At 38.1% G+C, this 18824-nt stretch overlaps 4 protein-coding genes across 4 annotated transcripts in view; 1 reads left to right on the top strand and 3 right to left on the bottom strand.

Moving 5' to 3' along the window:
* Positions 1–2856, top strand: part of LOC102228250 (SH3 domain-containing protein 19-like) — a 28021-nt gene extending 25165 nt beyond the window's left edge. Inside the window, exons 12-17 of the mRNA XM_023346895.1 lie at positions 210–268; positions 350–594; positions 1452–1480; positions 1632–1806; positions 2033–2127; positions 2215–2856. Of these exons, the coding sequence (XP_023202663.1) occupies positions 210–268; positions 350–594; positions 1452–1480; positions 1632–1806; positions 2033–2127; positions 2215–2322 (711 nt within the window). The 3' untranslated portion in view covers positions 2323–2856. The remainder of the gene's footprint in view (positions 1–209; positions 269–349; positions 595–1451; positions 1481–1631; positions 1807–2032; positions 2128–2214) is intronic.
* A 265-nt stretch (positions 2857–3121) lies between these two features.
* Positions 3122–7601, bottom strand: LOC102216381 (tripartite motif-containing protein 16-like). The gene has a single exon (XM_005817439.2). It carries the CDS (start codon positions 7411–7413, stop codon positions 5740–5742), a length of 1674 nt encoding a protein of 557 aa, XP_005817496.2. The 5' UTR covers positions 7414–7601; the 3' UTR covers positions 3122–5739.
* Positions 7602–8668: 1067 nt separating this feature from the next.
* On the bottom strand, positions 8669–11038 carry LOC102216995 (tripartite motif-containing protein 16-like). The gene has a single exon (XM_005817378.2). The coding sequence runs from the start codon at positions 10862–10864 to the stop codon at positions 9182–9184; it is 1683 nt and encodes a 560-aa protein (XP_005817435.2). The 5' UTR covers positions 10865–11038; the 3' UTR covers positions 8669–9181.
* A 2195-nt stretch (positions 11039–13233) lies between these two features.
* On the bottom strand, positions 13234–17150 carry LOC106700390 (tripartite motif-containing protein 16-like). Its single transcript, XM_023346957.1, has 2 exons — positions 17085–17150; positions 13234–15689 (listed from the first exon to the last, which is right to left on the bottom strand). The coding sequence occupies exon 2, from the start codon at positions 15541–15543 to the stop codon at positions 13873–13875; it is 1671 nt and encodes a 556-aa protein (XP_023202725.1). The 5' UTR covers positions 15544–15689; positions 17085–17150; the 3' UTR covers positions 13234–13872.
* Between the last annotated feature and the right edge of the window lie 1674 nt (positions 17151–18824).

The raw sequence follows: 18824 nt of genomic DNA, 5'->3' as shown, positions 1-18824 counted from the left end.
TTAAACATTACTTTTAAATGTATTTTTCTTGTTCTTATTGGTGAATTGTGCAATACTTTTGTCGACATCTGTTGTTTTAATGTGCTATATAAATAAGTTGACATTGACATGGAAATTAAAGCGTAATAAGCAGAACTAACTGGATTTAATGAGAATGTTCAGTCGGTGCTGTGTCGTGTTTTAAATGTTTTTTCTTTGTTTTTCTTCAGTCCATTCTGCCTGTCCAGCCTGCTGAGCTCAAAGAGCAGCCAGACCCTCCTGCTGTCAGGTCAGAGAGAAACGATGCTCACAAAATGACGAATCGAAGCTGAAAGCAGTAAAACACCAGACGTGCTGTCTGTCTCTGCAGCGGCCCGCGATGCGTTGCTCTGTTTGACTACGAGGGAGAGGATGACGACGAGCTCACCTTCTCTCAGGGCGACGTCATCGGCCTCCTGGAGCTGGTTGGCGAGGAGTGGGGCAGGGGCCAGATCCACGGCCGAACGGGAATATTCCCACTCAACTTCATGGAGGTGGTGGAGCCCCTTCCAGAGCCGACACCGGGAGAAACTTCTAAACAGGAGGCAGCAGAGACCGGAGAAACGGAAAGCTCTGGTGAGACAAAGAAAGCTTTTACTCTTTTAGTTTTACGTCAATGTTAAACACTTTAATCGCTGGAATGAATGTTTACACTCACCTGAGTTAATCGTAGCTCACACAGCAAGTTTTAATGCCGATTTTTGTCAAAATTTTCCCTTAAGATACATCAATTGTTAGGATAGTCTTAAGAGATGGGCCTTAATTCTATTTAAAGAAGACAAGACAACCATGACAGCACTAGAAAGTTTTTCTGTAGTTTTTTCTCTGTCTGCTTTTTCTCAGTTGTAAGAGAAAGGAAATGTGTTTTGGTATGTGATCAAAACTGGCAACAAAATATCACTACACAAAAATCATATTTTAAATTCTATGACTTGAAGGAAATAAAAACATTTCAGATTGTGAGAAACAGCTGATAAATAAGCTCTTGTAATGCTTGTGTACTTTTGTGATTGAGCGGTCAGGATTAGATAAGTAGCAGAGAGAGAGAGAGCAGCTAGCAATCATCAATTTGGACTTCGTGTTTTCTTCTAAGGTCAGTATCTGAATAATGCAGCACCCGACAGAAACATGTTAATATAGAAAATTACAACATTCTTGATGTAACTAAAGCCTCAGAGTGTAGAAACTGTAAAAGTTATTAAATGTAATTCTTTTGGCACAATAACAGAGAATTGTTTCTATTTGTATTCACTGTCTGCTAATCTAACTTCAAGTTTTTGAACAGGTTATATAAGCGTCTAATTGAATAAATATGATTTGTTCTAAGCTTCATGTTATTTTCTCTCTGCTTTCATTTTTTTTTAAAGTTTTTAATACATTGCTTTGTCTTTAAAAACAACCTTTTTTAATTTTATTTGCATATTTTTCCTCAGCAACACTAAAACAACCATCAGAATTAAAGGTGAGTGTGTTTAGCTATACTTTCTATGTACATCATTAAAACTATATTATTCATAATAAAGTCTTATAAATTTTCTCCTTAAACGCAGCACTGATTTTAGTCAGTTTATGAAATTATAAACGCTCTAAAACTGAGTCGTTTGTGTAAACAGACAGACGAGTGGGTGATGGCTCTGTTCGACTTCCCGGGTCAGACTGCAGATGACTTGTCCTTCCAGAAGGGGGCGCTGATTCAAGTGACGGAGCATGTCGATGCAGAGTGGAGGAGAGGACGACTGGATGGGAGGGAGGGACTTTTTCCTGCTGCTTTCACACAACCCAGTCAGGGTACGAGAATACACTCATTTATAAAGCTGTTTAAGCAATTATAAGAGCTTTAGACAACGGAGAAAAATAAAAATAAAAGAATAAGATGAGTTTACTGATACATTTTAAGCTCAATTTGTGAAGCTTTAAGGTGTTAATCTGATATTTCATTGAGAAAACTTTGTTTTTGTTAACTTTTTAAAAAGGCGACTTCTGTTTTTTATCTATTTTATTTTTTTCTCATCAGCTCAGCCAATCACAGGCCAGCAGTCTGCAGCTAAAGGAACGGCTAAAGCTGTGTTTGATTTCACAGCAGAGAGCGAGGATGAGCTCACACTGAAGGTGTGCGATTTGAAATTACTGTTTTCCTTGGATTAAATCCTCTGCTGAAATCATTTTGAAAGTTTTATTTTGTTTCGTCTTCTGCAGGTCGGTGACATCCTAACACAGGTGGAGCCGGTTGATGAGCAGTGGATTCTGGGAGTTGTAGGCGGAAAACGTGGGATTGTGCCTAAAAACTACATTTCATTCCTCTGATGAGGAGTTTAACAGATTTTTGAACTTTTGACGACACCACAGGGATGTTTTCTGTGTTGTTTTTTCATCTAGCATTTTTGGATAAAAACATGAATAAATCCATTCCAGTATTTCTATTTTATTTTATCTTTTATTGCCAGGTGGATATTAAAGGACCTGAATGAGCCTGGATAGTTTATACTGTTACTTAGCTGGAGATGGAGGGAGTCTGTATGTTTCGAGAGATTTAGACATCTGAGATTAACGGAAACGATTACACATTGATGGACTGTTGATAGTTTTATTACTTTGTTTCCTCTGGACTTGACAATTTCTCTTTTTTTTCACTGTTTTTCCTGACCAGTAGCAGGACTGGATCGACCTTCAATTTTAACGCCATCATGGGATTTGATCACTGCTTCAAAGATCCTTCTCATCATTCCTTCCCCTTTATTCTCTTTTTGCAATTATGTCAGTAAATACAACATTTGCAATTAATTCACTTTAACTGAACTGTTAATTGATTGTGCAAAATAAAGCCTTTCATTTCCTTTTTCCGATGCTACCATTTGCTGGTTTAAATGATACATGAATTGAACTAAATGAACTGTTCAGAGAATAGTTCTCTAATGGTAAGTATCTGCAGGTAGGAGGTTTTTTCTGGCTCCTGTAGTGTTTAAAGTTATAAAAAGGATTTCAAACGTTTTCTATGTGCTCCACAGCCATGTATTTCTACTATTTAAATGATATTTTTATGACTAAAAGCATTTATCTTAGTTAAAATCACCTGTTAAAGCAACAAATCTCTAGGAGGCAGATATCAGAATAAAGATACAAGTTTATTAAAACAATTGCAATTGGAGAAAGGTCATTTAACACACAGCGGTCAACAGCACACATGAGTGTCAAAGAATCTCTCTGGCTGCGTCGCCTGAACAGCCTCCTCTTATACAGACTCAAACACGTAGCCAATGGGAGAGCATTAACCACACAAAGAAAGAAAAAAAACATAAGTACAGACAGTTTCTTCTTGACAATAGGGCATAGGTGACACACAGGTCATCTAGTGGAAACATCTGCAGTTTCGAAACGTTGACACCTTAACCACAAAAACTTCTGCATGTAACACTTTTACTGACCTTTTGTTGTATGCGGTTTACTTGCAGAATCAACAGTTTATTCTTAGATAGTTAAGTGAGACAAGAAACCCTATCTGTTTGTCCTTCTGTTCAACTCACAAGTTTCGCATCCGTGCAGCTCAGAGGCCCCAATTAACGGTGGCTGCTGAGTGAGCTAGATTGTAGTCAAGAAGTTTCCTGTTAAAACAGTCTCCAGAGAACAGACAATTGTCACCCTTAAACTGCAGTCAGTGTCAGAAACTGTGACCTTTAACATACTTAACATATAATAAAATGAAATAAGAATAAATGAGTAATAGGATTAAATGTAAACAATCCATAGTAAGGTAATAATAGTAAGGTAATCAATAAACACAAATAATAAAAGTAATCAAGTAAGTAAAAAGTAATTAATAATAATAAAAGTATTCAAAAGTATTCAAAACCTTTATGAAATAATAGTCATTAATTTACTTCAACACACCTCTCAAAACACTGCTGTGCTTATTTAGTCTGGTAAAGTTTTCTTTTTCATTATGTTCTAAAAATGAAAATCATGCTGTAAATAATTATAGCAACTATCCAGATCCTAAAGCAGCACAGATCATCATACTGCCACCACCGTGTTTCATTGTCACTTTGTTCCCGTTCTGAAATACGTTTTAACATCAGATTTAACAGGACACATCTTTTTTTATCCAATTTTGTCTCATCAGTTCACTTAAATTATTATTTAAGTCAAAGTGTTTTATTTTTTAGCAATTGAGAATCTCTTTGGGTGTTTTCACACCTGGTGTGTTTAATCAGTTTCCCCCGCTTGGTGAGGTTCATTCGTTTAGATGTAAATACAACAGTCACACTAGGATACGGGCCAAAACATACGGGCCAGAACCAGAGATGGTTCGTTTATAGCACAGACATAATCTGACCTCAATCCGACACAGCTTGAGCCAAATATCTTCCTGTATTCAGGTTTGCATTGCATTGTGGGATGCAAGTAGAGTAAACAAATTAATAAAGGCTGTGTGTCTTTTCTTTAAAACATAAAACCCCAGCCAACTTTCAAGACGTCTTGTTCTCAAAATCACTAAATGTACTTCTCCTGTACTTATACCTGAAATAATACCTAGAAACAAACTAATGATTTTAAATTCTCCATGTTTCCTAATAGCTCAAATCACAACTTTTCATATCTAGGAAAAATCTTTACCAGCCTACAGTACAAAATGTACCAATTCTTCGCAATAAAAAAATTACCTTACAAAGGATGGTTCATAACATGACAAATAATGGCAACAAATGACAAAGGCATTATTATTGAACATAGAAATTGACCAAAAAAGAAAATTACCAGCATATTTTTTATGTTATAAAGTGCAAAACAAAAATGCATAAGACATTTGCTTATTCTCCCAGTGGGTCAGTTTGAAGAAACTACATTAATGTCAATAGTGTCCATGTACTATAATCAGATTTTTGTTTTAACTTTGGAAAAAAAATGGCAGTAACGCCTTACTACTATGACTGCTTATCTGCAGGCCTGTTTAGTTACTATATTGAAAACTAAAGACTTTAGTGGGGATCTGAAAGAAGCAACTGTTGGTCAATAGTGCAATTCAGCTTTTCAACAACAGATATTAGAAGTTGTTGAAGACTTTTCTACGTTCTTGCATAGTAAAAGGAAATTCTCACTTCAGATCTAAAATTGAGTTTTAAGAAATCAGTCATGTAACTTAAATGAATAATTTCTGCTGATTATTGCACAAGTGTATTTTATTAATGTAGCACTTTACAGAGATAAAATAACAGTAACAAAATCAGTGATCATGGAAAATAATAAAAATTCGAAATTGTAAAATGATTACATGAAACACAAGCATGTTATGAATATACTTTAATGTTCCCAGATTAACCTGAATTAAATACCATTGAATAGAACTGTGAGCTATGAAAACAGTGATTTTTTAAATTTTATTTGAATTTGTACATTATATCCATGATAAAGGCTCAATCATCTCTGAACATCTAAGACCATCTGGTTTGTTGAATCCTATCAGTCGAGTTGAACTGTGACGAAAGTTTCAGTAGGAGCTCTGAGGTTAACTTCACACATTTAAATCATTATCAGTACACACACAAAAGCAAATACAGAATAAAATGTTTATCTGACTTATTTATTGCACTACTTTTTCTAAAATTAATTAAAAAGTTCTACAGATGTTTGCAGACATACAAACATCAGTATGTCTACAAATCACAGACATACGATGGTGTCAAATCACAGGTGATCCCAAACTAACCCTCTGTCCCTGGATTTGTTCTATTTGGCTTTAATGAACTCAGCTGTGGTTCCATAGTTAAAAAGCCAAACCCCAGCATACAGAGGCTGAGTGAATCTGGTCTGGACTCTGTGGAGGAGAGTCATTGTAGAAAGACAGACGCTGTAGAAAGACAGAATACCTGCACTGTGATCCAGGTACACTCCTATTCTGGAGGAAACTGTACCTGATACTGGAGTTTCAATGTTATTGTGCCAAAATTGATAACTATTTTTGTCACAACGTAAAGCCCAAGATTTATCGTTTCGTCCAAATGCGGATTCATCTGACCCTCCTCCACGTCTGATGCTTCTGTATGCAACTGCTAGACGAACTCCTTCCCCTCTCCACTCCACCTCCCAGTAACAACGTCCAGTCAGACTCTCTCTACTCAGAACCTGATCATAATAAGTGAATCTCTCTGGATGATAAGGATGAGACTGTTGTTGTTTCATCAATGTAGTTTTTCTGTTACCCTCAGACAATAACAGATCTATGTATGCTGTATTTGAATCCAGAGTGATTTCTTGTGAGTATTTCAAGAAATCATGTCTGGTTTTAGGTTCTGGCTCTAACTGTAGAACGCCCACTTTGATGGCTGTCAGAGAGGTTTTTGTCCTTTTCTGTCTCAGGATGTCCAAGAGTTTGTCTCTGAGCTCTGACACAGCTGCTGTCACATCCTTAAAGTTTTTCCGGGGTTGAATTTTATGTCTGGAGTGTGTAGACTCACTGAGTGCTGGCAGTGAGGGGTAGTTGAGGAGAAACTGGTTGTGATCCTCTGTGTGTGAGAGCTGCTCCAGCTCAGCGTCTTTCCTCTTCAGCTCAGTGATCTCCTGCTCCAGCTTCTCCTGAACATCTTTGACTCGACTCACTTCAGTTTCCTGCTGAGATCTGATCTGCTGCTTCACATCAGAGCTTCTTTCCTGGAGGAGACGGATCAGATCAGTGAAGATCTTCTCACTGTCCTCCACTGCTTTATCAGCAGAGACATTGATGGCCTCCACCTCCTGTTGAAGCAGCTTCACATCTTTCTCTTGGTCCTGGATTCTTTGCTGGATTTGTTGTCGACTCTCCTGGAGCTTCTTCTGCTTCTCAGCCCTTTCTGTTGCAGCTGGGACTGTTTCATGGCCTTTATGTTCATCCATAGTGCAGAGATAACAGATACACTGCTGATCTGTACGACAGAAGATCTTCATCACCTCATCATGACGAGAGCAGATGTTCTGCAGAAGTTTAGTAGACGCTTCAACCAGATTATGTTTTTTAAACGTAGGTGATTCATAGTGAGGTTGAAGATGATTCTTACAGTAGGAAGCCATACAGACCAGACAGGATTTGACAGCTTTCATCTTCTTCCCAGTGCAGACATCACAGGCCACATCTTCAGGTCCAGCATAGCAGTGATCAACTGGTGCAGTTTGGAGTCCAGTCTTCCTCAGATCCTCCACCAACTCTGCTAGCATGATGTTTTTCACCAGTTCAGGTCTTGGTATGAACTCTTTCCTGCATTGAGGGCAGCTGTGGATTCTTCTCTGATCTTCTCCATCCCAGCAGTCTTTAATGCAGTTCATACAGTAACTGTGTCCACAGGGAATAGTCACCGGATCCTTCAGTAGATCCCGACAGATCGAACAAAAGAATTTCATTGAATCCACAAGACTTCCTGGTTGTGCCATTTCATCTCTAAACAACTACTGTTGCTGTCTATGTTACTTTCTCTTGTAAAAGTTTCCTATAAAAAGTCAGTTTTCTTCCTGTTTTATCTTCCGCAGTAAGACTTTGCTAATCGCATTCTTCAAAGCAGAGTTTTTTGCTAAACTCGACCTGTCAAGACTAGTGCGAGAGGAGGAACCAGGAAATGTCAGAACTGAACTGTTGTGAAAACAGGGAGGGACTCTCCATGGTTTCATTTTGTTTTTTTAACAACTTTGATGTCATGTTTGTCTATAATCTTCAGATCTGAATAACTTTTTTGAATGTCTTTATTACTTGCATGTCTTGTCAAGTTCATTTTTATATGACTGAATTGAAGCAAATTTATAGAATGATCAGAGGGGTGAGATTTACTATCTGAATCAGATCAGATGCAATGATAGGCATGTATTTTTAATAAAAGCTGCGGGTTGGACATCAAGACAGCAGGAGCAAAAGTTTACAAATTTTTTTTCTCAGTTTTTGTGGTTGAGTTGGTAGAATTGTCATATTGTCTACATTTGTTTTAAAAAGACATGGAATTGGAGCTGGATTTGATGACATGAACACGATATAACAGTGTTGTGGAGACACCTTCAGGACTTTTGGACTTTTTATATTTGTTGGATGTAATGATTGATAGAAGTATTGTTACATAAAGTTTATGCGTATTCCTGTTTGCTGTTCAGTCCATCCAAACAAAGTAAAATTCAGTTTGCAGATTTTTAACCTGGCAGAAAAGAATGTTTTTGAAGATTAATATTTTTTTGACTTTTATCAGATTATCAATCTTTTTTCCACATTGCCATAATGAGGTATTTGTAGAATCACAAGGGAAGAAATACATTTAATACTATTTGGAAGAACCCTGTAATGTAACAAAATGTGGAGAAAGTGAAGCACTGTGAATACTTTCTTAATTCACAGTATTATGTTGAATAAGCTCTTTAGCCTGATCTCCCTTCAACAACAGCTAATAAAACTCTAAATAAAACATGCTTGTTTTAAAGTCAGATTTCTATTTTTGTTAAATAGAATATTTTAGTATAAGTGGTTGCAGTACACACCTATTTCTTTGATCATAACTTTTTGTAACAAGTTTAAAATCAATCAACTTGACACTGACGGAAAGCAAAACAACTTTATTATTTTTTTAAATGTCAAACACAGTCACACAGAAAATGTTCATTAATTTTGTTATTAAAACAATTTATGTTTTATTTTCACTCAAGACCCAAATTTTGGATAATAAAATCTAATATTTGGATAAATAAAAAAGCACCCAAATCAATAGAAGAAAAAAACAGTTTTAAATTGACAGATTACCGGTAAACACCATCTGATCACATCAAATAAAACACAACTTATAAAATTATGTATAACAACAATGCCCTGCTATGAGTTGAAATTGAAAACAAAAACCATAAAATCTATAGTTATATCAACAACTCCAAGATGGAAATTTATTGCTAAATTACTGTGAAATGTAATTAAAGCCATGATATTATGTCTGATATTTAGCTTTATTTACATTTGTACTTGCCACAACATTGATTCACAACCCCAGTATTTTCATCTTCCAGAATCAGTATTTAACCAGTTAACAAGGAATTATTTTTGTTATTATTGTTTACTCTAAAATTCACCAAGAAAAGTGTATTTACAACTTGATAACTTCTCCACATTTGAAATGATAAAGTTTTAAGATAATCTAGAATAAAACAGCTATAAACTGAGCTACTCAGCTCCAGTTTATTTTAACTGAATGAATTCTGCACTGTTTCCTCTTGAACGTGAAAGCCAAATCCCAGCATGTAGAGGCTGAGTGAATGTGGTGTCGACTTCATGGAGGAGAGTCATCTGAGATCCATAGACGCTGTAGAAAGACAGAATACCTGCTCTGTGGTCGAGGTACACTCCTACTGTGGAGGAATAGGGGTTTGTGACGGGAATATCCACATCATCATCATCACCATAATATGTATACATATACGGCTGGCAAGACAATGCCCAAGAGTTCTCATTCAAACCAAAGGAACTCTCGTCTGTGTCCCCTGTTCTTTCTATGTCATCATAAGCTACGGCTACTTCGACTGATTTCCCTGCCCACTCTACCTCCCAATAACAACGTCCAGTCAGACGTTGTTTACTCAGTACCTGCCATCTTTTAGTGAATCTGCCTTCGTGATCTTCATAATTTTGGTTCTCATTGGTCATTGTTACTTTTCTGTTGCCTTCAGATAATTCCAGAAATTTGTGTGCTGTGTTTCTACTCAGTGTGAGTTTCCTTGAATACTTTAAGAAATCCTCCCTGGTCCTTGGTTCAGATGATTGTGGTAAAACATCCACTTTGGAGGCTGTTGGTGAACTTATTTTTAGTGGATCTCTCAGGATGTCCAAGACTTTAGTTTTGAGCTCTGATAAAGCTGCTGTCACGTCTTCAAAATATGGAGGATGTTTATCGATGCTGGATGAGTGTGTAGACTCACTGAGTGCTGGCAGTGAGGGGTAGTTGAGGAGAAACTGGTTGTGATCCTCTGTGTGTGAAAGCTGCTCCAGCTCAGCGTCTTTCCTCTTCAGCTCAGTGATCTCCTGCTCCAGCTTCTCCTGAACATCTTTGACTCGACTCACTTCAGTTTCCTGCTGGGATCTGATCTGCTGCTTCACATCAGAGCTTCTTTCCTGGAGGAGACGGATCAGATCAGTGAAGATCTTCTCACTGTCCTCCACTGCTTTATCAGCAGAGACATTGATGGCCTCCACCTCCTGTTGAAGCAGCTTCACATCTTTCTCTTGGTCCTGGATTCTCTGATGGATTTGTTGTCGACTCTCCTGGAGCTTCTTCTGCTTCTCAGCTCTTTCTGCTGCAGCTGGGACTGTGTCATGGCCTTTATGTTCATCCATAGTGCAGAGATAACAGATACACTGCTGATCAGTACGACAGAAGATCTTCATCACCTCATCATGACGAGAGCAGATGTTCTCCTGGAGCTTCTTGGAGGGATTCACCAACATGTGCTTCTTTAGTCCAGGGACATCATAGTGAGGTTGGAGGTGATTCTCACAGTAAGAAACCAAGCAGACCAGACAGGACTTGACAGCTTTCATCTTCCTCACGGTGCAGATGTCACAGGCCACATCTTCAGGTCCCACAAAGCAGTCATCATCAGGAGCAGGTTGTGGTACAGTCTTCCTCACATCCTCCACTAACTCTGCTAACATGGTGTTTTTCACCAGAACAGGCCTTGGTGTGAACTGCTGCCTGCACTGAGGGCAGCTGTGGATTCCTTTCTTGTCTTCGTCATCCCAAAAATTTCCAATACAGTACATGCAGTAATTGTGTCCACACGGGATGGTCACTGGGGTTTTCAGTAGATCCAAACAAATCGAGCAGGAGAATTTTACAGAATCCATCAGATATCCTTGCTGTGCCATTTCTCCTCTGGTGAGCAGTTACTGTGTGTTAGGTTTCGTTTCCCCCGAAGCAAATGTGCTGTGCAACAGGTCTGTAAAGTGTCGTACGTAACAGGGGAGTAACCAGGAAAAGCAAATAATTTTTAGTCACACCAATTGAAAAGATTGTCAAAGGTTTCCTCCTCCTGGACCAAAAACTCCTCCCTTTTCTCAGAGGGAGTGGGGGAGCTCCTTTTCTGGGAAATCTGTTGTTTTGTGGTTTACTATTTCAGCTTCATTTTGTATAACCATGTTTTCCTGGCTTACATAAGCTCTACCTTTTGATTATTTTTGTGAGAAATCAGTTGATTAACTAAAATATGTCCCCACTCATGACAAATATTCTGTTCTGTTCTATTGAGAAATACCATATATGACAACCATTTGGGAAAAAGTCAAGATTTTATACATTTACAATCATTTTATTAGTGCAACTCCATTCAAAGATGCATGTATTTATTGTAAACATATGATTGTTTTCATGTGTAAATCATGAGTCTTAAAAATTGATGTAAAGTCCTTTGCTTCCACCTAGTGTTCATTGTTCGGTACTGCAAATGACCTGATATAAGACTTGGTGAGATAAAAGGATGAGTCATTTCCAGATATGTAAATATCTGGTCTTGACTGTATGTGATACAGCTACATAAATAAAAAAGCAGCTGCTGTACAATCATTGAATTTGTTAAAGATTAATTAAACTCTTGACCTGTCTTCGCTACCTGCTGTGAGACAGTTTTGACATTTGATTAAGGGAGATCATCAGACAAAAATGATCAAACTAAGAAGGGTTTAACAATATTTTAAGCTGCCAAACCTTTTTGCATCCATTATGTCTGGTATACATCTGGCTAAGGCAGATGTATACTCTGATGGATACCACTACAATCAATCATTTCTACTTTTAAATATACTTAGACATGTTTTGACATTAGATTGGTCTAAGTGTTTCATTGGACTCCTAAAAGTCATTTAGAAATTAATTGACTACAATTGTTGCCTTCACCTTCCTGCCTTTAAGATAAATTAGAACAAAAAAAAAAACAATAAAAAAGCATTGTGGTCTCAGTTAATTGGTTGAATTTTGTCTAGATAAACTTCTTTATCAAACATTTACATTACCGCCAGACACTGAAAAGAAAAGGAAGCCAAACTGAATAAAGTTTCAGTTTTTAAAATCTTATTGGAGATTTAAATGCTAGAGATGGTCTCCTCTGATGGACTGGCTACTTGCCCAAGGTGTGCACCGCCTCTTGACCAATAACTGTAATCGCTCGGCACCAGCTGTGCTGTAATGGTAAGCAGGATGGATGAATTGATCTGGTTTCCTTGCTGTGCCATTTCACCTTTCAGCAACAAAACTTGGATTTTCTAGGCAAACAGGTGTATCCCATAGAAAACAAAACCCAGCTTCCTTTTCTCTTAAATTCACCCAGTCTTTGGCTCCACTCACTAAATAAAAGTTATCTCCTAAAGTTATCTCCTACTTCATCTGACATGACGAAAGCAGCTCACATTGATGTAGACCTTGAATAAAGAGAAAGAGCTGAAAGACGTTTCAGGTCTTTCACATTACATCACACTTATTATGTTCGAAGGGAAGGAACCAGAAATATGTTCTCAAACTATTTCATTTAATCTTTAGAGATTATGAGACACAATCTACAGTGTCAGCATAGATTGGTGCTACCTTAATCTGTAATTCCAGATTTTATTCTATAGTTCCCTGTTCATATACAGTATGTTTATACTCTTAAATCAGTCAGTCAATGCCTTTTTTCTGTGATCTTTAAGGAAACAAAAGGGGGAAAAAAACTTTTGTCAGGCTAAAAATTTAAGTACTGACATCTTTAAAGTGATATACTGGTTTTGTACCAGTACCAGTACCAGATAACTCGCTGTAAAACACCCTTCGCATTGCTAATGTTCTTTCATTTCCACGTCTTTGATATGTTTTGGTGAAATACCACATTTTGTTGGTATTCAGCAGAAGTGAAGTTGACAGAAAAATATGTTCACACTTTGGACAACTTTTCACACCGTGTGTGTGTGTGTGCAGATAGCTTAGCAGTTTACATGTATCTTAGTGGGACCTTTAAGCAACTGAAAGAAATGTTGTGTAACTCACCAATGGAGGAACTGGAAGGTGTGAGGTTGTGGTCCTTCAACAAAGTTTTTCTGCTCTTGGTACAGAGATGGTATAACTTTTCAAAAGATTTTGTATTAGTGTGTATTAGGGGAAGTATGTTGTGCAAGGATGAGTTATCATGCTTGAGTGTTTGTATGTGACTGAGTGAAGCTGAGGCTGTGCAGCGAGAAATAAACCCAACAAACCTACGAATTGTCTCAACCATCTTTATTAGCTTACCATCAGTTTTTGAAATCAGAATGATCATATTTTATAAATACTCAGAATATTCTTAATGGTTCTCTGCATGTATTCATGAACACATGGATTCATTAAAACAATGATTCAAAGTCTTATAGAATGGTAAATGTGTTTGATCATTTGCAGCAGTCAGTAGCTGTAATTACAAGAGACATGAAATGATCACCAATGAACAGAACAAAATAATAGAAAAACATAATAGTCATGATTCTGTGAAAATATTGAACCAGCATATATTGAAGGTATCAGTTTTGTTAAGTACAGTAATGTTTCCACACCTAAACACATGGACAAATATATTGCTTTTGTTTTGTTACTTTATGAGCTTGAGTTTTTCCTGACAATTTATGAGAATTAATTCCTATCATATCTACTGATTCAAAATCAAACTTTAGAAAGGCAGGCAGAAAATAATACATTTTATTTGAGGGCGCCTTTCAAAACTCAAGGTCACGAAAACAAACCTGCCACTTTTATCACTGTGCATACGCATATACAGCTGAATTTAAAACCTCTAAAGTCCAATTCAGATTTTTTTCATTAATTTCTACAATCAAGTTGATCCTTATCCAACGAAATAGTGACTGATGTCTCAGTGTCACTATTTGAGTTTGACAAACTCGGTTGAATCCCCATTAAAGAAAGGCCCAACTCCAGCATACAGAGGCTGAGTGAATCTGGTCTGGACTCTGTGGAGGAGAGTCATGGTTTCAGAGACGCTGTAGAAAGACAGAATACCTGCTCTGTGATCCAGGTACACTCCTATTCTGGAGGAAACTGGACCTGATACTGGAGTTTGAACTTTGTTGTGCAAAAATGTGTAACTGTCTGTGTCACAACTAAATGACCAAGATTTGTCATTGACTCCAAATAAACATTCATTTGAACCTCCTCTGCTGATGTTCTTGTATGAAACTGCTACATTAACTCCTCCTTCTCTCCACTCCACCTCCCAGTAACAACGTCCAGTCAGACTCTCTTTGCTCAGAACCTGAAATGAATCTGTGAATCTGCCTGGATGATCAGGATAAGACTGTTCTTCTTTCATTGCTGTGACTTTTTTGTTCGCCTCAGATAATAACAGAAATCTGTTTGCTGTGTTTGGATCCAGAGTAATTTCTTGTGAATATTTTAAGAATCCAGCTTTGGTCTTTGGTTCTGGTTCTGAGAGCAAAACATCCACTTCAGTGATCGTCAGTGAGATGTTTGTCCATGTGTCTTTCAGAATGTCCTCCAGTAAATATGTAATCTCTGACACAGCTGCTGCCACGTCCTCAAAGTGCCTCAGAGGACGGATGTTGATGCTGGATGAGTGTGTAGACTCACTGAGTGCTGGCAGTGAGGGGTAGTTGAGGAGAAACTGGTTGTGATCCTCTGTGTGTGAGAGCTGCTCCAGCTCAGCGTCTTTCCTCTTCAGCTCAGTGATCTCCTGCTCCAGCTTCTCCTGAACATCTTTGACTCGACTCACTTCAGTTTCCTGCTGGGATCTGATCTGCTGCTTCACATCAGAGCTTCTTTCCTGGAGGAGATGGATCAGCTCAGTGAAGATCTTCTCACTGTCCTCCACTGCTTTATCAGCAGAGACATTGATGGCCTCCACCTCCTGTTGAAGCAGCTTCACATCTTTCTCTTGGTCCTGGATTCTCTGCTGGATTTGTTGTCGACTCTCCTGGAGCTTCTTCTGCTTCTCAGCTCTTTCTGCTGCAGCTGGGACTGTTTCATGGTCTTTATGTTCATCCATTAAGCAGAGATAACAGATACACTGCTGATCTGTGCGGCAGAAGATCCTCATTACCTCCTCGTGATGTGGGCAGATGTTGTCCTGAAGTTTCTTGGAGGGATCCCCCAGTTTGTGTTTCTGTAGTGTAGGTACCTCATAGTGAGGTTGGACATGACTCTGACAATAAGACACCAAACATACCAGACAGGATTTGACAGCTTTAATTTTCCTCCCAGTACAGACATCACAGGCCACATCTTCAGGTCCAGCATAGCAGTGAGCAGCTGGAGCAGCTTGAAGTCCAGCCTTCTTCATATCCTCCACCAACTCTGCTAACATGAAGTTTTTCTTTAAGATTGGCCTTGGTATGAAAGTCTCTCTACACTGAGGGCAGCTGTGGTTTCTCCTCTCATCTTCTCCATCCCAGTGGTCTTTAATGCAGTTCATACAGTAACTGTGTCCACAGGGCACAGTCACTGGGTCCTTCAGTAGATCCCAACAGATCGAACAAGAGTATTTTGCTGATTCCATGAGATTTCCTTGCTGTGCCATTTCACTTTTGAATGTCTATAGTTCTTTCTCCTTGTTTATCAACAAGCCAAATAAGGATTTTTCTTTCTTCTTTACTCACTGATTTGCAGCAGGTTAACTTGTCGGTTCTTGATCTTGATTCAACAGTGATTCTGAATTTGTCTGATCTGAGAATAAAAGAACCAAGAAATAAACTGTTAGGCTGTCAGTGTTTGAAACAATGGGAGTGGTTATCACTGCATGTGTCATTAAAGAGCAGTTTAGTGCCACTATACAGCGGCGCTAATCTTAAGACTTCTCTGTTGAACGTATTACTCTATAAATCCTCCGTGAGTAACTTTTTAAGCAGTAATCTGATGAAGTATTTTTAAGGTCTTGGGACAGTTTTATCTGTGATGTATGAGAAATCAAAACAAGAAGAAAATTTCATGTTTACCTTGAGTAACGTCTTTAACCTGCTAAACTGGTTAGGGTTGGACTGATGTCTTGCACCTTCCTCCAGGTTATAACCCACATATATAAAGGATCCAATTACTCTCCCTTTTTCTTTACTCACTGATTCCCAATGTCTCTTCTCTATGATTGTGACTTTAACTGGTTCCCTTCCTGTCTGCCCTGGCCGGATCAGTCTTCATATGTATCCTGTGTGATTCCTCCCCATCTTTCACAACCACTTAAGATGTTGTACAAGCCTCTCAATGCTGTGTATTGTACACAACCAATTTGATACATAATGGACTGAACTCATTGATTACCCAATGGACAAACCTTGCAAACTCCAAACAATGTCTTAACCACCAGTGTACCAGTAGACATGACATCTATCCCAGAGATGCATGATCCTGAGCAGCGCCAGCAGCACATGCATCAACCTTTGGACTGGAATGACCAGCCCGGTTTTCTCGGAAGAATGGGCACAAATTGAAGAAGTGAGTAATGGTACAGCTCTCATCAACATTTGGCTGGAACTATAGTTCTGCCCCGGATTGTGTAAAACACCATATTATTCTAGCTGGGATACATCTTTTGATTGCATTAATTGTAATTCCCAAAGGTTGTGCATGTTTTTAAAACAACAACAAAAAAACTAAACAAGGATAAGGTTAGCGCCTGAAATCATATGAATCATTTGAAACAAATATCTATCCCGTCAGACTCAACCTGCATCTGCAACTTTTGTGTTCCCTATCTGTATTTAGTTAACTCAGCAGTGGTTTCATGTGCTAATTCTCAAACTGCAGCATGTGGAGACTGAGTGAATATGGCCTGAACTCTGTCAGTATGAAACTGTTCCTACATTGAGGGCAGCGGGGGACTCTCCTCTGATCTTCTTGTCCCCAAAAGTCTTAAACACAAGTCACAGTAGCTGTGTCCAAGTGGAATAGGAATCGATTACATCTGTTTAAATCGAGTATATTTAGACAGATGGAGCAATAAACTTTTTCTGAATACATCTGATTTCCTCTCTGAGCCATTTTGCTTCTCAAAAACACTGAATCTCTCAAGTTTCTATTGATTCTGTAGTTGTGCCTCAAGAAGCCAAACACCAGTTTGTTACTTACTGATCAGCAGCAGTTGTTCAGCTCAGTGATCCTACCAGTCATAAAGCTGTCAGATGTGAAATGGGAGGAACCAGGAAATGTAGCATCAGAGATGAGCTGTGTGTTTAATAGAAGGAATAACGTAACAGCCATTGTTGGGAGGGGCAGAGGATCTACAAACACGTTAGACTGCTGCTGTATTTCTTATTCTTACTTCTTCATACTTCACTTCTGAGTCTCATGCAAGTCATCAGTTCCTGTTTTGTTTTTTTTGTTGTCATTCTGAATCCACAGCTCTTCTGTAAAATTGCTGATTACAATTTCTCCAAAATGCCTCTTAAAAATTACACTTAACTTCTCTAATAATCTCTTCTCTAATAGCTGATAGATGATGAACACTAGCACCATGACTGAATTATGAATATATGGGATGTAACTGTTTACATCCAGCACTGCCATGATTTTTAATGACTTATCGTGGGAACTAGCTTATTCACGTTTGATTTTAATGTATTTCTTATTTAATGGAATAAAATAATATATATTTTTTTGACATTAGCAAAATACAGACAAAGATTTGCACACATTTGTAATGGAAATGCAGATAGTTTCTGCATTCCAGCTTAAAGAATAAGCTTTTCCTGGCTTATTCATAATTTTGCAGAAGGAAACTTTGAATTATAGATTCTCCTAACAGAAACGATGTCTCTGATTCAATTCCTGGGATCATAGATAATGTATTAAGGGAACATAAGGATCCACTTAAATAGAAAATCATTTTGCAGAATCCATCAGATTTCCTCGCTTTACCTTGTCAGCTTCCATCAACACGGTTTCCCAAGTTTCAGGTTCCTCATATCAAACGTTTGCCTCTCTGAGTCAGACCTCAGAGCTATAAACTGTCACAGAAAGAAGCGTGAGGTTTTAAATTCTCATCTGTGTTCTTGGAAAAAGTAGATAACTTTTTGCTAAATTTAATAGTCTTTAAGTATTTAATATTTCTGAAATAAAATTAGCTGTAAATCTAGTTGGGATTTAGAAAACATGTTAATAATTTTCCTATGCAATTATGTAGCTATGTAGACTATAGTTATTCATAGTCTAAGCCAGTCCTTTGTTGCACAGTCAGTTTTAATAATTACACACCCCTCTTCCAAACCTCAGAGATCCGAAACCACATGGTAAGCAATAAGTTACACATCTTGGTGTCGCCCTGGATTCAGGTTTTAGCAAACATCAACCGCCTTTTGCAGAGATGTGTCTGGACTTGCCCCTTGTCTGTGCCATGGATTTGTCTGAGGGATTTCCCTGTGATAATCTTTTTTCCTTTGAAAAGATGCTTAAATTAATTATTATTGCTGTTACCACAGTAGTTAAAACACCTCTTAAATACTTGCAGCAAATTTTATGCTTATCTGTAAGAGAACTCCAAGTCCTTCCCCTTTCTCTGGTTTCGCTTGCTGCAGCATGACAAGTTGCTCAGCTAGATTCAGTCAGGGTGAGTCACAAACAAGAAGCAGTGCTGAGAAAGGGGCAGGCGTCAGAGACAGACAGAGAAAAATTACTGTTTGCATTGGCAAATATAGTTTTTACAATATCCATCCTGCCAGTTTCAGCACTAGCTGTCAATTTGTCTTTTTCTGTTTCCACCTGTCCTGTTGCAGCACTTCAGACATAACACAGTAAGCTGGTTGCCTTCATGTCCCAGGACTGTTTTACGCTACAAAAAGTGTATCTGGAAATGGCCTCCTTATTTACTAA

This window comes from Xiphophorus maculatus, chromosome 14 (assembly GCF_002775205.1).
Source record: "Xiphophorus maculatus strain JP 163 A chromosome 14, X_maculatus-5.0-male, whole genome shotgun sequence".
NCBI lineage: Eukaryota > Metazoa > Chordata > Actinopteri > Cyprinodontiformes > Poeciliidae > Xiphophorus > Xiphophorus maculatus.
Note: the sequence above shows the minus strand (reverse complement) of the source record. Positions and strands in the feature narration are given on the sequence as shown.

Excerpts from the sequence above, each read along its gene's own strand:
- LOC106700390 (XM_023346957.1), bottom strand. The coding sequence starts at position 15,543 with ATGGCACAGCAAGGAAATCTCATGGAATCAGCAAAATACTCTTGTTCG.
- LOC102216995 (XM_005817378.2), bottom strand. The coding sequence starts at position 10,864 with ATGGCACAGCAAGGATATCTGATGGATTCTGTAAAATTCTCCTGCTCG.
- LOC102216381 (XM_005817439.2), bottom strand. The coding sequence starts at position 7,413 with ATGGCACAACCAGGAAGTCTTGTGGATTCAATGAAATTCTTTTGTTCG.